The sequence below is a fragment of the Silurus aristotelis genome (assembly GCF_946808225.1).
Source record: "Silurus aristotelis genome assembly, chromosome: 20".
NCBI lineage: Eukaryota > Metazoa > Chordata > Actinopteri > Siluriformes > Siluridae > Silurus > Silurus aristotelis.
The window spans coordinates 7,540,327-7,562,657 of NC_139593.1; the positions used below are offsets into that span (position 1 = coordinate 7,540,327).

General features: G+C 36.1%; 1 protein-coding gene across 3 annotated transcripts in view; it reads right to left on the reverse strand.

The window, feature by feature from the left end:
• Nucleotides 1-2,378: 2,378 nt before the first annotated feature.
• nlgn4xa (neuroligin 4 X-linked a) overlaps nt 2,379-22,331 on the reverse strand; it is a 96,954-nt gene continuing 77,001 nt past the window's right edge. For all 3 annotated transcript variants that reach the window (XM_083522753.1, XM_083522752.1, XM_083522751.1), the window contains 2 exons: nt 19,830-20,619; nt 2,379-4,501 (listed from right to left, as the gene is read on the reverse strand). In XM_083522753.1, coding sequence (XP_083378879.1) covers nt 3,628-4,501; nt 19,830-20,619 — 1,664 coding nt within the window. In that variant the 3' untranslated portion in view covers nt 2,379-3,627. The remainder of the gene's footprint in view (nt 4,502-19,829; nt 20,620-22,331) is intronic.

Genomic DNA, 22,331 nt, shown 5'->3' on the forward strand with positions numbered 1-22,331 from the left:
GTTTCAAAAGAAATTACTCAATACCTCATAATAATGTAATCATTAATCTTTGCTTTTAAAATAAACAAAAGCATGTACAGTGGTACCGCGCTTATCGACCTTAATCCGTTCCTCAAAACCGGTCAAAATGTAAAAAGGTCGAAGATTGAATGTACACGCAATATACAATATACATGCACTAAATTGTTATATTGACCGCTAAATAACACTTTATTGTTCACAAACCGAAGTATAATTTACGATAGATGCTCTCTCCACGAAGGCTGAGGCGAGACTGGGAAGATCCTTTCCTTCGCTCCACGTGGGTCGGGGTATAAAAAGGTTGATAAGCAGGCATTTGGTCGTTCAGCGGGCGGAAATTTCGATCGAAAAACTGTTGGCTAAGCGAAAAAGGTCGATGTCCGAGCCGGTCGATAAGCGGGGTACCACTGTACTAGGGGTTCAGACCGAAATGAGACGTACTTACTGTGCAGGAGTTTTGATATAGGATGTATAGGCTTGAAAGGATCCCTGATGCCTTGTTTAGTTTAAGCAATATTAGCCAAAAGTAGTCCAAAACAGAACTTCTTTAGGTAAATATTGCAGTATTAAAAGAGGCCAGGGGGGTATGGAGACAGAGGGTCCGCTGTGGTGACCCCTAATGGGAGAAGCCGAAAGAAGAAGAAGAAGATTGCAGTAATCCCTCTTCATTAAGCTCAGGGTTCAGAAATTTTTGGAAACAAATTAAAATGAACTGATGCACCCAAGCATTCAGACCCAAAATAAGACATACAGTATTTGCTAACTTGGAAGATACCAACAGGTCTCCAGATATTGCCTCTGTATCTGTTCATTGGACTCAGGGTCATGTCCAGGAGCAGGATGACTGAAGACTAGATGGAGGTAGGATAGATCTTGCCATTGTGAAAACCTTCTCCAATGTAAGGATGTCCAGCAAAGACACAAATCTGAATCTGCCGAGTTACTCCGTACAGTACAGCGGAGACTTTACCAAACTCACCTTGCAAGCCGTAAAGCATTTATGCATTCATTAATGAGCAAATGAACAAGAAACAGGTGTCACTACTCAGGGGAGCAGAGTGTTGAGAATATGCTGTAAAGGACGCAGCTGTCACCGGTGAGATATTTGAATATTTAGACTCCTGCATTTATTCATATGTTCCTTTAACTCGAAACATCTGGTTTCACTGGCAGGAGAACATCACTGGCCCCAGGCACTTGAAAAAGGTGCCAACAGTTAAAGCTTAACTGTAGCATTTGCAGTGTTTATTCTGAGAAATAAAATAAATTCTAATTTTTTAAATGGAAAAGCTGATCCCGTGTAGAGAATGGGTGCAGATATTCGCTTCTAATAGAGGCAACTTTTGCTTTGTGCCTTTTCAGAGCCAATAGAATATAAAAGAGTGGGTCTATAATGTCAAATGAGTAAAACTGCAGGATAGAATGTGCTGCTTATCTATATATACGCTAGGGTACTTGCCACAAAATTATTTTTCTCTTTCCCTCTCTTTCTCTCTGTCTGTTTGGCTTCTCTTGTTAGCACTGTTGGCAGCTCTGCACCCATTTCTCCAAATTGGTCTGCACCAGTAATTTACTCCAGTAATAAGTCTCTCAGATGCTGACAAAGCTTTAAACATTACTAAGCTAAACATATTTAGCAGTTCCCACTTAGGATTGTGAGCACTCCATAATCACTTTACCAAAGCTCGTGTATAGGCATTCCAACAAGACTAAACAATTTCAGCAATCATATCAGATATTACATATGAAAGCAAATGTGATATCTTTTTTAACATTCAAAAGTTGACAAGCAGACCCCATGTTAGAAAATATTGATTTTTTTTATTAGAAATGTTGCAGAAAAAAATTATATAGGTGTCCAGCCAGAAATCTCATCTATCACTTAAGGCAAAAACCGCAAACAATATAAGACAAACTAGTATGTGGAATCCTACAATTCACCCTTGATTTATTGACAGTTGAAGGGCCTATAATGAATATTTTAGATTTAATATACAAAGGTAACTTTATAAATTTTTATTTGCTTTTACTTTTTTTACTTTGCGCTTACAAGCTCTCTTATAGGATGCAGAACTAAAATATTAGGGTTAATGATATATATATATATATATATATATATATATATATATATATATATATATATATATATATATATAAATATAAAATTTATATATATATATTTTTAATTATTATTTACATTCATTCACTTGCGTTGTAACCCAAAAATATCACAAGCCTGGCACAATACATATTGCTAGCATATGACAAGTAGAAATATCTAACATATACTTCTTTTACAAACATATCCAACTAATATAGCAAAAATATGCCACTGCCTGGGCTTTATCTTTTTCGTCTGTTGTTTTATTCTGAACAGTACGTTGCTGGCCATGTCTTGGGTTCAGGCAGCGGTGCATGTAACAGAAAAGTTATGGAAATAAAAATTCCGAATGAAGCAGATGGTGTGGATGACCTTCAGTTGTCAGGAGGACGGTGCAAGATGCAGTTTTCAGCTGTTTGGCAATGGCACCTCGAGTCGAAGCATTATTTCTATGATTTAAAACAATATAGAAACCTAACCGGTCGTGAGAAACTAAGCGTCAGATATCGCGCTTGAGCGACAGCGCCGACATTTTTTTATGTCTCTCCATTACGTGATTCATTAACTTTAAACTAATCCTATTGGGCAGTGCTGGGATTTCTGATCATTCATGGTCCCTACCAGGTGAAAGACAATCTATAAACTCAACACGTTTGTAGACAATTGTTTTCTACTTTTAAGGTCAAAGTTTGAATCTGCTTTTGAACAAACGACATGTGCTGGACAGAAAGTTAAAGGACCACTAAAGAGAAGACTTGTGGTAATGTGTGATGTAATAAGTATAACTCTTTTTTGTAGTGATTGCAATGTGAACATGACGCTTTTGAAAAAGTAAAACAATGATGATTGGTATATATACATTCACTTCAACAAAAAAGCACAAGCTTGTTAATAGTAATATTTGGAACCAAAAACAACAATAAAAGCATTGGTAATCGTCTTTAGTATTGGATTCATAACTCACAGCTATTTACAGAATTGTCATCTTTACAAATTTTGTCATAAATACATTTCAGGCTGGGAGATTGTTTAGAATTCTATTCTCTTGTCCTGTGTGTGTCGGAAAAGTCGATTCGCTCAAAAGACAGTGTTTTTTTTGCACTGGTTGATACAGGATCAACAGTCCCGAGCTTAAAAGGATGCTCGATGTCTTCTATTTTTAGGTTCGAGGTGCTCCCTGTGCCAGCAATCTCTACCTCAAAAGAGTCAGGAATTTCGTTTGGTAAAATATTCCCACTCCACTTGATTTCCAAGTACAGTGTGAAGTTGAGTACCGTTCACTTTCCCCTTCCCACAAAACAAATAGATCAATATTGGACTTGTATATTCTTTAAGAAGGTGTAACAAAATAATCTAGTCCACTGAGAATCAATCTCCAGGTGGAGCTTTTTTTTTTATCCATGAATTCACGTCTTAAGATGTATGCCAGGAGTAAACCAACCCTGACTTCCTAGTAATAGTACCGAGAGGAGGTGGTAGTCTAAAGGTATTCCAAGAGCTTGCAGTTATACCCTGGTGGTGGAGTGAGCGTGGGGGAGGTTGGTGCTGTTCTGAGTCCCAACAAAGGCATTGAAATTGTGCAAGGGCTGCATGGAACCAATCGAGCTGGGAATCATGGTGATAGTGCTGGGCTGCATGAGCGGCACATCATCAGGAGATCGGCGCAGCGTAAGCGTGTAATCGGGTGGACATGCCAGCCGCAGCGCCTCGCATTCGTGTCGGTGCTCATTTTCAAGCTGCTGCTCCAGCTGTTGTTGCTGCTGCTTCATTTGTAAGGATGCGAGTTCGTCACTCTGCATTCGGGAGACATCATTAGCATTGGAGTTGGCATTGCGTTGTGGGCTGGTACCACGACGGCCAGACTCATGGCGTCGCTTGTCTTTCTTGTAGTAGAGTGCGGCAAAGGCCAGGATGTTTAAGAAGAGCAATGAGGCACCAACTGCGATGGTAACACTTAGTTCTGTTGAGTAGTCCCGCTTAGTCTCAATCATCACAGCGGAGTCCTCGACGAGATCGTTGCCTTTGCGTTGGTCTGTAGTTTGCTTGGTATTTGAAGGAGGGATTCCTGGGTGCCGTGTTGTTGATGGCCAGGTTTTTCCAAGTCGCTTGGTGTAAGGGAAGGGTGTAGTGTCCTGCGGCGGGATCTTAGTGGTAGTCGAGACATACTCAAACAGTCCATTGATGTTGTGAAGGTGAGGCACAAGTTCAAGCCAGAAGGCTACCTTTGTGGCACGGTAGTGGTCTCGTACTCTCGGCTTCAGGCCGATGTGAAGGTATAGCTGATCTTTAGGGTTGTACTTGGACCAGGCCACTTCTTCAAACCGATTGGGCTTTGTGTGTATGAACTTCGTGTCCTGTGGTACCGGTTGATTTGGATCACTGTTCAAAAGAGAAAAAAAGAAATAGTTTAATAAGTACCATCAGGAGATTACACTTTCTTGACTACCTGATTATTTGTGGGAAAAATGTTGTAACTACCCCCATGGTTTTAGCAACGACTACTGAACAACTCTCACAGCCTAATTAAGATGACATAATGCGGGAGGGTCCAGAAACTTTTCTTTTAATAGACAGCCACTTTAGCAATTTTACATTTCATTCAGATATTAGGCAAATATGCCATACAGGTGTAAAAGGTTTCTGAATACCTTTCCTTTTCTGTCAGTGCATTAGCATTTAAACAGTTTTTTATTTTTTATTTGACCATTAAGATGGCCATGTCAATCAATACAGATTTATGCAGTTTTTACAGGCTCCTTTGTAACCCTACCAAAATATTTACAAAAAAATGGCTGAAGAGTCTTTTTAAAACCATGCTGAGCTACATATATACATTTTTTTGTAGAAAAAAAAATATATATAAGCCAGCTACATGAAGGTATAGTTTACATGGTTTGGAGTGGAAGATCTTGAGTGTCCTGCTATGGAGCTCTGACCTCAACCCTACTAAACACCTTTGGGATGAATTGGAACGGTGACTGCACCCCAGGCCTCCTCAACTACATCAGTACCTGACTTTTACTAACACCTTTGTGTATGAAGAGCCACAAATCTCCACAAGCACACTACAAAATCTAGAGGAACATCTTCCTAAAAGAGTGCAGGTCAATTGTAACAGCAAATAGGGATTAAACAGTGATGGATGAAGTACACAAACCATGTACTTGAGCATGTATCTCTCCAGTCTTCTAACACGCTACAATCCGTCACGCTCCCTGAGATCTCAAAACTCTGGGCTTCTAGTAGTTCCTAGAATAGCAAAGTCCACTAAAAGTGGTAGAGCAATTTCACATTTAGCTCCTAAACTCTGGAATAGTCTTCCTGACAGTGTTCGGGGCTCAGACACACTCACCCAGTTTAAGTGCAGATTAAAAACATATCTTTTTAGCAAAGCCTACACATAACACACATCACATCATAACCTTGTGCTCCAGAACATCTGATCACATGCACATTATTAACTTAATATCATGAACAGCAGCTACGCTAATTCCTCTCCACTGCTTCTCTTTCTCTCCCCATCCCGAGGCTTCCTGAGGTTTGGCCAGCTCCAGTCACGTCCCACCTCATGAAGATTATGGACTTTAAATAAGTAGATGCCAAACTCGCAAACATCCTGAACTATCTAGAGACCACGTACCAGTGGCAATTGGATCCCACTGCATGTGTGGAGTTTTGACATTGGACCTCCTGGAGTGTTTAAAGGCTCTGGCATGGAGAAGCTGATGCTGGATCTGTGATGATCACAAATGTTGAGCTCAGTAGCTCCTACTTTTATACCAAAGACTGTAGAAAGAACATTTACTTATAATCTTATACTCCAGTGCTCATGTTAGTTCTCTCTCTCCAGTGTTCTGTATTTTTGAAAGATTTATGATCAAACTCTTGATGTCACCCAAATGAGGATGGGTTCCTCTTTTGAGTCTGGTTCCTCTCAAGGTTTCTTCCTCATTACATCTAAGGGAGTTTTTCCTTGCCACAGTCACCACGGCTGCTCATCAGGGATAAATACACACCATTCACCTTAACTGTTGATTTTCTGTAAAGCTGCTTTGAGACAATGTCTGTTGTGAAAAACGTTATAGAAATAAACTTGACTTGACTTGACTTGACTTGAAAAGTAGAAATACAGTAGGAAAAATATTACTCAAGTAAAAGTGTCCCTTTAAACTTTCACTTCAGTAAAAGTACAAAAGTATTTGCCTTTAAATGTACTTAAGTATCCAAAGTACTATGATTTATTACGGCTATAATGTTCCTATTAAAACTTTTTCACAGGACTGTTGCTTAATCAACTCATTTACCTGCTTAATATTACACATTAATCTATTAATAAAATAATATTAATAAGTCAAACACTCATTAATGAATATCTATTAAAATTATTCTGAGCACAAAGAAAAAAATTATCATGAGTACAGATATGCGAAAAGCTACTTAAGTACAGCAACAAGTTACTGTTATTGAATTACTTGTCTGGGATTTAATGTGGAATGGGATAATCAAAAAGCACATATGAAGCCTAAAGTCTGGTGTTCACAAAATTTTGTCTATTTAGTAGAATTTTAAATACCCTTATAATATTTCTGTTTCTTATTCGTCCATATTATGTAAAATACAAGCACCAATGCTATCAACTGAAAGAAAGTTTTACTAGCAGCTACGCTTCTACTTACACTACAAACCAGGAAACACACTTAGATGGAATTACAATTACATTCGAGAAAAAAAAAGAAAAAAATCCAAACATAATTGAACGAGAGAGAATTTCAGAGCGGTAGTAACAAACGGCTAATTTCCCAGTCTTCTATTAAATGTTCTGCATTAGAAAATGCAATTCTATGATTAACCTCAACACTGAGAGCACCAAGTCACCCTCAGGGTACTGTTGTGTTTGAAATAAAAAATTAAATTAAAATAAAATCTCGGGCGATTTGCAGACTTTGTTCTTCTGCTTTATTGCTTAGCGATCACTTTTGTGCTCTACTTTTAGGTTTGTATGGCTGCCAAGGCATTTTGTAAATGAGCAGAATCGATTTCTTTTGGAACTGTTAAAGGGATGTTCAGTGATTTTTGCACACGATGGATGAAGCTAGAGGGTTTTAAAAAAAATAATAAAAACGGTAAAAAAAAAAAAAAGGACTTCCTGTCAAAAAATCTTTTTTTTGTGTTAAAAAGGGTCTTCAGAAAAAAAGAATTTAATGTAAGCATACAGTATACACCCAAAACTTGTAGGGTGTATCAACCAAAATGACAAAAGCTCCTTCCTTCTTTCATTTGTCTCCTTTCCCCTCTAGCTTCCAATATTCAGACCTCCTTTATCCCTTCCTTTTATTCCTTTTCTGTCCTTTACTTTCATTACAAGTGTCCCTCTGAGCGTCCTTTACTTTCTCTCTCATTCCCTTCTGACCTTTCTTCCTCCCTTTCTTTCCTTCCTAGCTTTTATCCCTCCTCCTTTCCTTTCATTCCTTCCTTCCTTTCTATTTTTTTAGCTTAAAGTCTGCTGTTTTTTTGCATATTCATTAGCAATATGATGGTATAGCTCATGAGTCACCAGCTGTTTCGCTTTCTTCATACATATATTGAGAGTAACTCACTGGGACGCGACGAGAATTTTAACACCATACAAAAGCGGCAGTACATCTTCGCTAGAATGCAGATAATCCAGGTTCCACCGTCCTACAACACCGTCCTGACACACTCATTTGCAATCCACCGTCACCAGCAGCATGATGAACAAGTTGAGAGCTGGTAATTTCCCCCGACGTTCTAAGGCGCACATGTTTATGTGTATGTGTGTATATGTGTGGAATCGCTAGTGTCTCTGCAGTGATACTGCGGGTTGTGATTTTGTTATATTTGGGAAGAGAGGAAATAAAGATGAGACAACAAAGCGGGAATGAGACCTTTAAATAGACACTGGAGATGGAGAGGAGATACATGGAGCTGCATGCAGAATTGATGCTTGAACACACACACACACAAGAAGACGGCAGTAAGATAGAAAAATATACGAAATTGTGGCAAGTAAACAAACGTGAAACCAAATGAACAAATGTATAATTAACCACATGAGAGAGCAGCGTACTAAAATTAAATTAACGGGTGTATAAATGAATTTTAGGATGAAGTACACAATGGTGTAATAAATAATTGGCTAAATGTGTTTTTTTAATTACTAGAGTTTTTAAGTTTACATTTTATAGAATAAAAATACACTTTTAGACCTAATCCTACAACAACCAGAACATTCTGATTTGCAACACTCATTTCTATTTAGCTACAAAGGCAATAATGTAATAAACAATTTTTATTTTTATTTCATTTTTTTTTTTTCAATTTTTGGTTCAAGGCTATCAGGTTCCAACCAAAGCCATATTCACATAGTTTTGGAACACTTCATATATTAAAATTGCTAAAATATTATAATTAAAAATGAAAAATGTTGCTCTTTTTTTTTAATATAAAAACATCATTCATTTCAGGGTTAAGCCCCTAAAGGTAAGTTCCACTTTTTAATTATTTATCATAATTTCTTACACACATTAGGCACATAGAACAGTATACAGTACAGTATGTCCCCGACTTACAAACGAGTTCTGTTTCGGAGCATGTTCCTAAGCCTGTTTTGTTCCAACAAAGTGAGGTTTATACACATTTAACACAAATATATAATGTAATGCATACAGAAAGTAAGAAAAATACTGTAAAAAAAATATTTTTACTCTCAATATTATTGTTGACCTCAATGGGACAGCAGACTTCACATGTACCATAATATTGTCCTTGTTCTTTAGAATTGTGCCGATGTTTTTTTTTTTTTTTTTGCATTATCCTGTTAAATAAAAAAAAAAAAAAAAAAAAAAAAAAAGTCTGACTTTTATTTAATGTGGAATAAACAATGGAGGATACTAATTGTTTTGACTTTTTAAAGAAAATTGTGGATTCTCTTTTTTTCATTGCTTGTTTTCTATGTCACAGAATGAGTGCCTCCACTGCATCTAGTTGGCAGCATTAATACTGTACATACAGTATCAATTGTAGTACCTTAAATTGTTCCTTCCTTCCTTCCTTCCTTCCTTCCTTCCTTCCTTCCTTCCTTCCTTCCTTCCTTCCTTCCTTCTATTTTAAAACTGATATAACACAAATATAAGGATTCATGAAAACTAAACTTGCAATTGAACCTGCCATTCCAGAACAATAAAAAAATTAATAATAATAATTCTAATGTGAATTTAATAACCTACGAAATCATCCCAAGACATCTAGATTGGGTCAGCTCCAGTTGTGTGCCACCTCATTCAGATTTCAAACCTTCGAAGAGAAAATGCTGACCACTCGAGGATCCCGAGCTATCTAGAGATGTACCAGCTCCAGTTTTATCCCACTTCAAAGAAATTGGATTTTGAGGATTTTTGGACAACCTCAATGCACAAAATAACATTCTATATATGTTGTTTCTCCATCATTGAACATTTAAAGGCTCTGGCATGGAAGAGATTGTGTTGAATATACTATATACTATATTTCAGATGTTGAGCAAATTTATTCGTTGCTCAGAAGCTTCTGGTGCTGCACTTACAACTGACTGTAGAAAGGACATTACTCAAAACCACACACTGCGATGCTCATGATATTTCCCACTCTCCAGTGTTTGTATTGTACTAATGGTTTATGATCACATTCTTGGTGTCACCCAGATAAGGATGGGTTTCCCTTTTGAGTTTCTTTCTCATACCATTTAAGGGAATTTTTTTTTCTTGTCACAGTTACTTAAGGATAAATACACACATTTAAATAAATGAATTTTGCTCCATATTTTGTACATCCTGGAAAGCTGCTATTATGAAAATCACTATAGAAATAAACTTGAATTAAATTGAATTGAAATATTATTCAGTGCAGTTAATTCTGGCAGCCCCAAAACGAAATACCTCTTTTTTTTTTTTTTAAGAATGAATAGGTCTATTCAAGAAGAAGAAGAAGAAGAGGTCTATTCACTTATTTTGTAGCATTTGTTGTTTTACCAGCTTCTCTAAAAAAAAACCTTTATCCTTAGGATTCCCCTCATCCCCACCTCAGAGGCTAAAAACATCAAGATTACAGCGTTATATCTGACAGTTACAAAGTTCTAGCTTCAGGGACTCCTTTCCAAAAATGTTCAATAAGCATCTTATCAAAAAATCGAGTTTGCACAATTACACACTTTTTTTTATGTACAAAGTTCACTGTAGAGGTCACATTAGTAGGAACTCCAAATAAGAAGAACAATAATGTATTAGTAAAAGCACATTAATATATACCTGCGTTTTGCCTTACAGGTCTGTGCTATTGTTTGGGACTAAAGGACTCAGCCACAATATGGTGTAATATGTTTTTTTAAGGCAGGAATGTAACAATTATCCAGGCTATCATGACACTGAATCCAAATCGAATTGAATCGTGATGTCTGTAGATATTCGGGCTTTGTTATAGCTGGGATAATGCTGTAGACTTGCTTCATGCTAACTATAAAAGTAATGCTCGGTCATGCTCAAGCTCCAACCCCTAATCTTAACATCAAGGATTCAATACCTGTGTGTGTGACTGATATCCAAACAGAAAGATAAAACACTCAACCTGTGTTTTTTGTTTTTGTGTATATATATATATATATATATATATATATATATATATATATATATATATATATATATATATATATATATATATCAGCTCTTGTTTGTCTGTAGGGTTTACTTTTTTTTTTTAAATGGTCTAAAAGCTTAACCTTTGGGATAAACTGAAAAACCCTAAACACCAAAAACCTCCTCATCCAAAATCAGTACCTGGCCAATGCTTAAATCACAACAACCATACTCAAAAATTTGGTGAAAAGCCTTTCTGGAAGAATGGGGGCTACTATAATAGTGAAGGGGGAATACATCTGGAATGGGATGTTCAACAAACACATTGTCAGATTGGTGGCCCTAAATGTGTTATCAAATACCAAAAGAGAATGGTCAAAAAGGCTCTAGGTTACCGATTTAAAGGTCGGAGTTCACACCCCAATTTCGCCAAGCTGCCTCTTGGGCCCTTGAGCAAGGCCCATACCTCTCTGTGCTTTAGGGGTGCGGTATCATGGCTGATCCTGCACTCTGACCCCAATTTCCTAACATCACTGGGATATATGATGAAATACTTGACTTGACTTGACTTGACTTGACTTGACTTGAAATAGCAATTTTCCTGTCAGATCAAAAAAGTATTCAAAAAAGAAAAAAGAAAAGCATGTGATGTACACATGCAACAATGTTTTATTTATTGCTCAGTTACTGTGCAATCGCTGATCGGTTATTCACTCTAAAGTGAGCAAGAAACATCTCATTCATTAAACACATTTGTTCCCGATCCCTCTAATCCTTCTCCAGTATCTCTGAGGTAGAAGCTACAAAATCAAAACCAAAAAAAAAAAAATGAAAATGGAGAATGACAATGGTTCTCTCTTGTTATTTCACAGGTATGCATATTAAAAATAAAAAGTGAGAGACTAGCCTAAAAAATTACAAGCTCTTTAATCTGGACAAGAAAAGAAAAAGACAAAGAGGTGTCTAATCCTCAAACCCAGCTGTCTGTTGGGTTCGGGAAAAGTTCAGCAAGCTGAGCATGATTTTTGTGTTTTGTATTCTATGCTATGATCTAAGGAATATAGTTTAAATCACTGCTGTGGATACTTTTTGGACAGGAAAGTTTGCTTCTCTGGGATTTATTATCTTTGGGGTGTTATTACTGTCAACAACCTGTTACAAATGATTCCTTGTTGACATAATGTAGTTCCTTTCTAAACCTTCTTCCTTTTTTTCATGCCACTGCTTATGTATTTTTTCATACAGGTAATATGACAGCAGTGATCCAGTTAAGTAAAAAAATATATATATCTTATTAAAAGCTTTTTTTTCATTATTCTTTCCATACATCATTTATCGAGCTTTGTATGTGTGGACAGTTAACACTGAAAAAATCTTTATAATAGTTTATTAAAATGATTTTTTTCTTTTTTTTTTTTGGTGCAGACATCCCATGTGAGTATTTATTTATATAGTCAGCCTTCCATCCATCCATCCATCCAATTATCCATCCATCCATCTATCCATCCATCCAGCCTCCTTTTATCCATCCATTTGTTGTATATTAGAACACCTGACTTTCCTTGCTGTATATGGTTCTTTCCAAACTGTTACTACAAAGTTAGAGTCACACAATTTTTTTGTATTCACTCGAACTGGGAAACTCAAACCCCTGTGCACGAGGTCAACTCCATTAAGATATAGTTTACAAATCTTGTGGCAGATCTTGAGTGGTCTGCTATAGAGCTCTGAGAACAACCTTATTGAACACCTCTGGGATGAATTGGAACGTTGACTGCAACCCAGGCCTCTTTAACTACATCAATACCTGACTTTACTAACACCCTTGTAGGTGAATGAGCACAAATCTCCACAAGCACAAGGAGGTTATTATAACAGCATATGAGGAATAGATGTCCCCATATACACTGAGTGGTAGCTTATTGATTAAGCTGCAGGACTTCTGATCAGAAGGTTATGCGTTTGAATCTCAGCTCCACCAAGCTGCCACTGCTGGGCCTTTGATCAAACCTCTTAACCCTAAACTGCTCATTTGATACCATAAGATAATTGTAAGTTGCTCTGAATGGGTGTCTGCTGATTGCAGTAAATGTGAAATAGGGTGTTACAGTATAAAAGCAGCTATGAACCTTATGGTCAGATGCACACAAGCGTTTGTCCATAGTGTATCTTCAAATACCTTCTTGATATTTTTGTCTATTATTTGTTCGTATCAAGTCAAACACAGGCACGTGTACTACTGACTGGAGGAAGGTTTTTGCCACAATATGAAAATAAAATAATAATATTTTCTGTCTATACAGTGTGGACAGACAGACAGACAGACAGACAGACAGACAGACAGACAGACAGACAGACAGACAGACAGACAGACAGACAGACAGACAGATAGATAGATAGATAGATAGATAGATAGATAGATAGATAGATAGATAGATAATAAAACTTTTCTGCTTCATTTGATGGCTTTTGCTAACCACCAACCCCATCCCTGTACTTGCACGTCACACACAATACATCATTTTGTTCAGATCATTTCTAACATGCTTGATAAATGTCAGGGCATTGTGGGTCAGGGCGGTTCTAAATCGCTCACACATAATGAGCAGTGAGCACTGATTCAACTCCAATCTGGGATTTTCTTAGAGAAAAAAGGGCTGAGAAATCTTTCTGCTGTAGAAGCAGCAGAGAACCATCATGAAATGTGTTGCTGTTAAAGAAATATGTGTTTTTACTGCATATTACAATATGAACAGTGTTAAAATACAATATAAGCTGCATGGTTTGGATCTATCCTAATTGACTTAGACAAAATGCAGGACTATTAAAGTGCTATCGAACAGCAAAATTTTGATTTTGATCGGTAAGAATGTCTGCTGTTCCTGTAACATGTATCATGTGCCTGTATATTCCTACTTCATGAAGACTTGAAGAGTGGATGCTCTACGTTCTACAGATTTTTTTATCCTGTATTTGCTGATATGGTGAAAAGTATTTGGCACAACATTTGAAAGGAGTCTCCAGTGTCAGACAGATAAATCTGTAGCTTTTCCAACCCTGTCATTTAATCAACCTCAACCTATATATAATTAAGATCTACAACAGTCAATGTAAACACAAACACAAATGGAATACAAAACAAGACAAACTATTTGTCATTAAATCATAAATCCGACTCATTGGTAAAAGAGGAAATAAAACACTTCAGGATGTATTTGTGAAATATTACAATTTCAGGGTGATAACATTAACACTGCTTGATGTTGGGCCACATGGCACCATTCTGACAGTGATTATTGTTCTGCAACAGCATGCGCTGTCATGTTTTATTCAATATATAGTGGAAATGATAATAATAATAATGGGGGGAAACATTTCTTTTTTTTCTTAATAGGATTAAATCAGGCAATGGATTCTTTATAGTTGATGAACTTGGTCCATGCTTACAAGCTGTATTAGTTCTGTATGTCATGAGTCTTTGTTGTTTCTGAACCAATGCTTTGGAATACATTTGTATATACAGTGTGTGTATAAAATATATATTTTTATTCTACCTTTTGAATTGATCAACAAATGCAAATTTTGTCTTAATATGCGACTAATTGGTGTGTGACGGTATTATTAATATAATCGGTGTGTACATGTTTTCTTAAAAAAATGCTTCGTTACGAGGCTTTTTTCATGCGGAACATAATTGAAATCTGAGTTCCCTCAGGAACATATTAAGTGGTGGACCGCAATTTTGTTTAGTCTCCCACTTTGAGCACATTTATTTATTATTATTATTATTAAATAAAAAAACTTACAGAACAGTGCCAGGGGTATAAAAAGAAACTAGAGTTAGTGCAGTGTCACTGTGGCTACTCACTCTTTACCTGAAATAAGATTTGTAAGAACATGAAAAAGGCTAAAGAATACATAGCACTAGCATTAACTGCTAACCAGGTAGTGGCTAGCGACTAACACTAGCACTAAGGATTCTTTAGCATTTTATATAAAGTTTCAATGAAATTTGAAGAATAAAAACGTTTATTAAAGTATGCTGAAATAAGTACAACAATTAAATAGAACATATCTTTAAAAAATGTTTAATTAAATGTAAAACACACACACACACACACACACACACACACACACACACACACACACACACACACACACACACAAACGTGTATTACTCAAATGGGGTCTTTATACATATCTTACATATGTAAACAATTTAATTAAGTTTTTCCATTAAAGTAATTTGATTTAATCAATTTAATTTGTGCCAATTTAATTTATCACTTAATGTAATCAATATAATGTGTATTGCATTTATTTGATTTATACTAATTTATTTTTTATTAAATATAAAAAAGATATTATATATTATCAAACCAAGCAGACATTTTATTTTAAATGTAAACTGTTCAAATGTTGATGATCCCAAATGTTAATAATAAACTGTGTTAACAAAAGGCGACAAACAATAGTTTTGCATTTCTTCCCCCCAATCTGTACCAAAATGTAACTAAACCGTGGCTTAAAAACCGAGGTACGTACAGAAACGTGAATTTTGTGTACCGCTACACCCCTGGCGTCTAATATATAAAATATTTAAGTCACATACTGTACACCATTGGAATAGGAGTTGCTTCTATGTCCAAACATCTTCAACTGTCTAAGCACGCTCGAAATAAAAATAGAAAGCTCACGGTTATAAATAACCTCGATATAAAAAGCGACTTGGCCCTGTCTTCTTCTTTCTCTCTCTTTTCGCCCGAGGCCTAGACCATTCAGCATTCAGTGCGATGACTCGCTTTTATATATGAAGACAAAAAAAACAACTTCTTTTGCATTTAAGATGCCTTAAGGCAACATCCAGAACAGTCACGGTTCATTCTACATGAAAAAATAAAAAGAATTGTATATCCTTAATGACAGAAATCCTGATGTTACAATTTAGCATACATGAATTACTGTGAAAGGCTTTTTTTCCTTTCATTATTTACAGCTTTGTGTAAACATATTTCAAGAATATAACATTTCATTTTCACTTCACTGAAATATACTTTGGCTTCAGTAATGTGCTTTAGTACCAGCTTTATATAATGTAGGTTAATACAGCTTAGGGTGGGTCGAGTAACTGTGAATGAGACACTAAACCCTCTAAGGGCCTTTATCCTCTTTTGATAATTCCTTTAAACTAATCTCACGTACAGTATATAGTTTTACACAATAACAGTGTCAAATCATAAGTAATAGCAAACATATGGTTTAATACTTCATAGTTTTATATGCACAGTATTGGTATATTTTCTATTATATACTATGTTGACCAATGTTGGTGACGGTATTATTATTATAATTGGTGTGTAAATTTTTTCTTACCAAAATGTTTCGTTACGGGGCTTTTTTCATGCGGAACAAAATTGAAATCTGAGTTCCCTCAGGAACATATTTAGTGGCAGACCGCAATTTTGTTTAGTCTCCCACTTTGAGCACATTTTTTTATTATTATTATTATTATTATTGAATTAAAAAAACATAAAGAACAGTGCCAGGGGTATAAAAAGAAAATAGAGTTAGTGCAGTGTCACTGTGGCTACTCACTCTTTACCTGAAATAAGATTTGTTTTGCACATGCATGAAAAGGCTAAAGAATCAATAGCGCTAGCATTAGCTGCTAACAGGCAGTGGCTAGTGGCTAACACTAGCGCTATGGATTCTTTAGCATTTTATATCCAGCTTCAAGCCTAAGCTAATTTAATTGATAAATTAATCTAATCAATATAATAAGAAGTGTATGGCATTTATTTAATTTATACTATTTTATTTGTATTAAATATAAAAAGATATATATTATCAAACCAAGCAGACATTTTATTTGAAATTGTTTTAAAAATGTAAACTGTTCAAATGTTGATGATCCCAAATGTTAATAATAAACTGTGTTAACAAAAGGCGACAAACAATAGTTTCGCATTTCTTCCCCACAATCTGTACCAAAATGTAACTAAACTGTGGCTTAAAAACCAAGTTACGTACAGAAACGTGAATTATAATAATGATGGTGAACACCTGACCATAAGATTTGTATATGCTTATTGAACATCCCACTTTACATTTAACATTTGCTGTTGCAATAACCTCCTTACTTTTAAAAAGATATTCGACTAGATTTTGGATTTTGGTTGTGAAGATCTATGCTTATTCAGTCACAAAGGTACTGATGTAGGTGAGGTGAGGAGGCCTGGGGTGCAGTCAGCTTTCCAATTTATCCCAAATGTGTTCAGGGTTGAGGTCAGAGCTCTATATCAGGCCACTCAAGATGTTCTACTCCAGCCACTCTGTCTTCATGGACCTTCTTTAGTGCACACAAGCATTTTCATGCCAGGACAGGTTTGGGTCCTTTATTTGAAGTGAGGGGATAATTCAATGTTAGCACATTTATAGACAATTTGTACAATTGTGTACATCCAGCTTTGTGGTACAAGTGGAACCACACATAGCTGGAAAAGTTCAATTTAATTTTTAATTCAAATGGTGTATATACAGAATAAGTATGATAAGTTTAAGTCACGGTTTGGTTAAATTTCGGTACGGTTAGGGGGAACAAATGCAAAACTGCTTGTCATTTTATTATGTTTATGGTTTATTATGATGACATTTGTGATACAACATTTGAACAGTTTACATTTTTAAAACAATCCTAATATAATATACACATTTTAAAAAGTCTATAATATTTTATAAAAAATGAATAGAATAAATTTAACTTATGCAATACACTTTAATATATTGACTTGAATCGAGTAATCAATTAAAACCAAATTGGTACAAATTAAATTTGTTGAGATAAAATTCAATACATGGAATACATGTTAAATAGTTTACATTTGTTAGACCCCATTTGGGTAATATAGATTTGTGTGTATAGTAAAAGTGTGTGTGTGTGTGTGTGTGTGTGTGTGTGTGTGTGTGTGTGTGTGTGTGTGTGTGTGTGTGTGTTTTACATTTAATATTTAATAATCCAAAGATATGCTCTACTTCTTTAAGCGTACTTTAACAAATGTCTTAATTCCTCCATCCATTATTTATTCACTTATATCAGATATATTGAATTTTTAGGATTTTCACCTTTTAAGAAAAATTCTTAAAGATGAACATAAAATGCTAAATAATCCATATCGCAAGCATTATGGATTCTTTAGCGTTTTCATGCATGCGCAAAACAAATCTTATTTCTGGTACTGAGTGAGTAGCCACAGTGATACTGCGCTAACTCTAGTTTATTTTTATACTCCTGGCATTGTTGTGTATGTTTACAAGTTGGATAAATAAAAAAAAAATCCACTCAAAGTGCGAGACTAAACAAAGTTGCCAGTTAATACATTCCTGAGGGAACTCAGATTGTAATTATGCTCGGCACGTAAAAAGGATTGTATTCAGGCTTTGTATATACAGTATATATATATATGTACTTTGTCTGCAAACCTGTTCTTAGCGCTTTAAAATTATACAGTTATGGGTTCTATAATGTGGATCAATAACACTCAACAGGAGTAGAGAAAGCTGTAGTCTTGTAGAATATATTTCAACAGTATTATCATTAATAACAGCTCAAACGTTGAAAAGATCTTGAATTTGGTTTTTCAGGGTCAAAATTTCATCTGTGCTCGTTCACAGGGAAACATTTTCTAGCTGTTTTTATTGTTACATCAAAACATAATCCACACGTAATTTACTCTGAGTATTTTTTTCTTTGTCTATATAAGAACAGTCTCTGAGCAATTAGACCTGGTGAGGGACTATTTTTGCTTGAACATAATAGTCGAATTTCGGTATCAAGGCTTCAGAAGTATTCACACAGCTATTTGGGTGATATGGCTAGATGTTAATTAGCAAAAAGATATAGCACTGAAAAGCCTCAAAGCACAACATTTAAAATGCGGTAAAAATCTCTGCTGTGGCTTTTTATGGGAATGTTTACAAGAAAGAACAATTTAAACAACAGTTAAATAAAAAAATTTAAAAAAGGAATTTTTTTTACACAACTTTATTTCTAAACCTAACACCAAGCAGCTAGAAGTAGCTAAATATCAGTACCTTAATAAAATAGCTGGCTTTGTAACTAACAGTAAGGCTTCAACAATAAGGACCTTTCCATGCAAATATAGATATTTTCGAATATGTACACTAAAATGGTTTACATTTAAACAAGCTATCAGTGGTGTCAGCTAAATAAGTGAAATATGAATAAGTGTGACTAAACAATGTGAGAAAGTGAAAGATTCTATGACGTTTAAGATTAGCACTCTAAATCGTTTTGAACAAGATAGAGGAACAAGTCGAAAAACCTTTTATAGTGAAAAATGGATCCTTCTTTTCTCAAAAGCGTGCTCTGAAACATGAGGCTCGCATGCTTCCCGGATAGCTAAGATCAGTTCCCCAAAGTTTTTCACTAGAAAAAAGAAAGTTTGCCAGATCGAAACACAGAAGTGGGAAATAGTGTGAAAGACAAGACATTTATCTTTTAACGGATGGCCCATGTGACATAGTAGTGTGTTCTGAAATGAAATGAAGAACAACAATGATAGCAACAACAAAGAAACCGTACTATTTATCTGGTGTACTGTAAGTAAAATTCTGAGGACCAGCTGATGTTCCACTGCTGTAGCAATATGCCACTCTAGCATGCTCGTATGTAGCGTCTTGGAAAGGATCTAGTGATACTCTACAAAATGAATTCTAAATATAACTTTCTGACAACTTGATTTACAGTTTTTAGATGAACTGGATTGTATTATTCTTGTGATTCGAGCAGCAAATGGTGTTACTATAAGACACTTAAGTAACCTTCCGTCTGTCTTTCTATTAAATCAAACCCTAATTGCTGAAATACAGTTACTGTGTCTCAAACTTTGAGCACTCTTGCATCATTGTCCTACACTATAACTTCCCGAGTGTATCAATGACATTCGCCTGATGAAATGTAACTGTAAGTGCAGGATTTCCACTTTCTTTTATGTTATTAATCTGATATTGATAGAAGATGCGGAAAAAGCAGCATCAACTTAAAAAGATACTTCACTTACCCAGTCTTAGCAAAATTCGTCCAGTACGTCATAACCACTGCGCTGAGCATGACGTCGTTCTTTGAAAAGTTGCAGTTGAATAAATCAGTCGGGCCAATCATAGGGATCCCAAACACGTAAGGCACCTCGTCTCCGTGTGCAGAGTCTGCCCAGCTTGGCTTCATCTCGCTCTGGCAATGATGGTAGAAAGCGTAGAAGTACGTTGGCGATCCATACTGTGCGTGAAGATCGGCCGTAGCTACAGCAGGTGCCACCCACTGGTGATCGGTAAATAATGCCACCAAAGTCTTGCGCCTGGTCTCAGGATTCTCCTTATCGGCCCAATCAGTGTACATGAACTTGATAGTCTCTCGGAGCGTATCCTTCCCCTCCGGATAACCGTACAGGTGGTCGACAAAATCCGACACCGCAAAGTCAAAGTCATTGGCCGACACTCCGTCCTCGCTGTCTACAATCCCATCAACAAACTTGAAACCTTCTCCCTGGTTGACGCCCAACATTATGTCATAGTTCAGAAACTCACCCTGCTCCATGAGGATCTGGGGGTCATCTGGGATCACGTCACCATCAATAACAGGCCCAAATGCAATGTGGTATTTGGCCTGGGTGATATATTGCTCAATCAGCTCCTTGTAGTTTTTGTTTTGCAAGCACTCCACCAGTTCTATGGTATCCAGCATGTTGCAGCCTACTTTTTCTGCAAGCAAACGTGTGTACTTGGCCGGCTGGTAATTGACGGCCCAGCTGGATAGAGCCGTGCCACTTTGGATGATGGCTTTCTGAAACAGATCTACAAACGGGAAGAAATAAGCAGCCATTAGTGCACTCAGACCACTTTGCTAAAAGCTGAAGCACCAGTGTAACTTTTCCGATCAATGCTGAAACTCAATGGTAATGTGCGAAGAATAAACCGGGACAAAGGGCAAAAAGGCATTGGCGGATACAAACCGCCAACCTTTTTTTTTTTTTTTTTTTGTCATTTCAGGTTTGTATTAAAGCCAAGTTGGATTTGATACAAAGAACAAAGTACAAACTTTTTCTACATTAATTTGTACCTGGCTAAACACAACATCCACCGATCAGATGAGATATGATTCCCATAAGGCTCTCCAAATCTCTAATTAAAGTTGATACACGCCATTTTAATACTTTTGCACTTTGCAACCGCTGTTTCATTTCAAATCCAGTGTGTCGCAACGCAGAGCCAAACATCCCTATTTTATTAATATTTGTCATTGTCCAATAACCTGGGCCTTATTTTCTCTTGATCTGGACCTCTTTGGGATTTCCTGTGAGCTCTTCATATTATTATTTTTGTTGAATGATTTCTTTCTGTGCCCAGATATGTAACTTAAAAAAAAAAATAATCTCATAGGGTTTACTTCATTATGCATCCCGAAAACAAGCATGCGGTAGAACCAAACTAAAATGCATGAGAATGTTTCATGTTGCTCTCATGCATATTTTTTGGGGTAAGAATGACTTTTCGTGTATTGCCACTTTGTAAATAGGCCACAGCACACCAGGAACTGTTTCTCTGTGGGTGTGTGTGCATGATGTTTTGCCCATACTTTCTATTTATATCATCTTAGTCTAGTGATTCAATCAGGGCAATATGAGTAGTGACTGAGCACAGAGTTATCATCTTCATAGCGGATTTCATTTTCCATCACTTTTTTTAGTCTTGTGGGTAGCGAGCGTCTGATGCGAAGGCCAGAAAAGAAAAAAAAAAACCTGAACCTTTGCATTGGACCTCTGTCAGATCAGCCATGCGTAGAAGTAGATTCATGTTGCAGATTTTGTCCCAGAAAAAAGATAACTAGAGGCTTGGAGCTGATGATTCAGTGACACAGAAGGAAAACGAGCCCTCAATCCACTCCATGTTCTCAGAAATGTAGATGAAAGCTGTGTTTTCACTAGAGGTATAACACAGTACACATATCTATATTTTCTCAGTGCATTTAATTTCTTTATTTTTACTGTATGGGTGTGGCATAAATTTTAACAGATTTTTAACCATATTAATAGTTTTAAAAGACACTAAAACAAACCTACTATAACTGTCTACATGGCATAGAACTATGTGCAGCTGTAATTGTTCATCGCCTGAGATCATTTCTGAAACATTTAGTTTGTTTTCTAATCTAAAACCTAAACAAACTAGTATATATACAGTATCTCACAAAAGTGAGTACACCCCTTACATTTTAGCAACCATTTTAGTGTAACTTCTTAAGGGACAATACTATAGAAAAGAAACTTGGATATATTTTAGTGAAGTCAATGTTCAGCTTGTACAGCAGTACAGATTTACTGTCCTCTAATAATAACTTAACATACAGCCATTATTGTTAAAATAACAGCAACAAAAGTGAGTACACCATAAGTGAACATATCAAAACTGTGTCCAAAGTGTTAATATTTTGTGTGAGGACCATTGTTATCCAGCACTGCCTTAATCCTCCTGGACATGGAATTCAAAAGAGCTGCACAGGTTGTTGC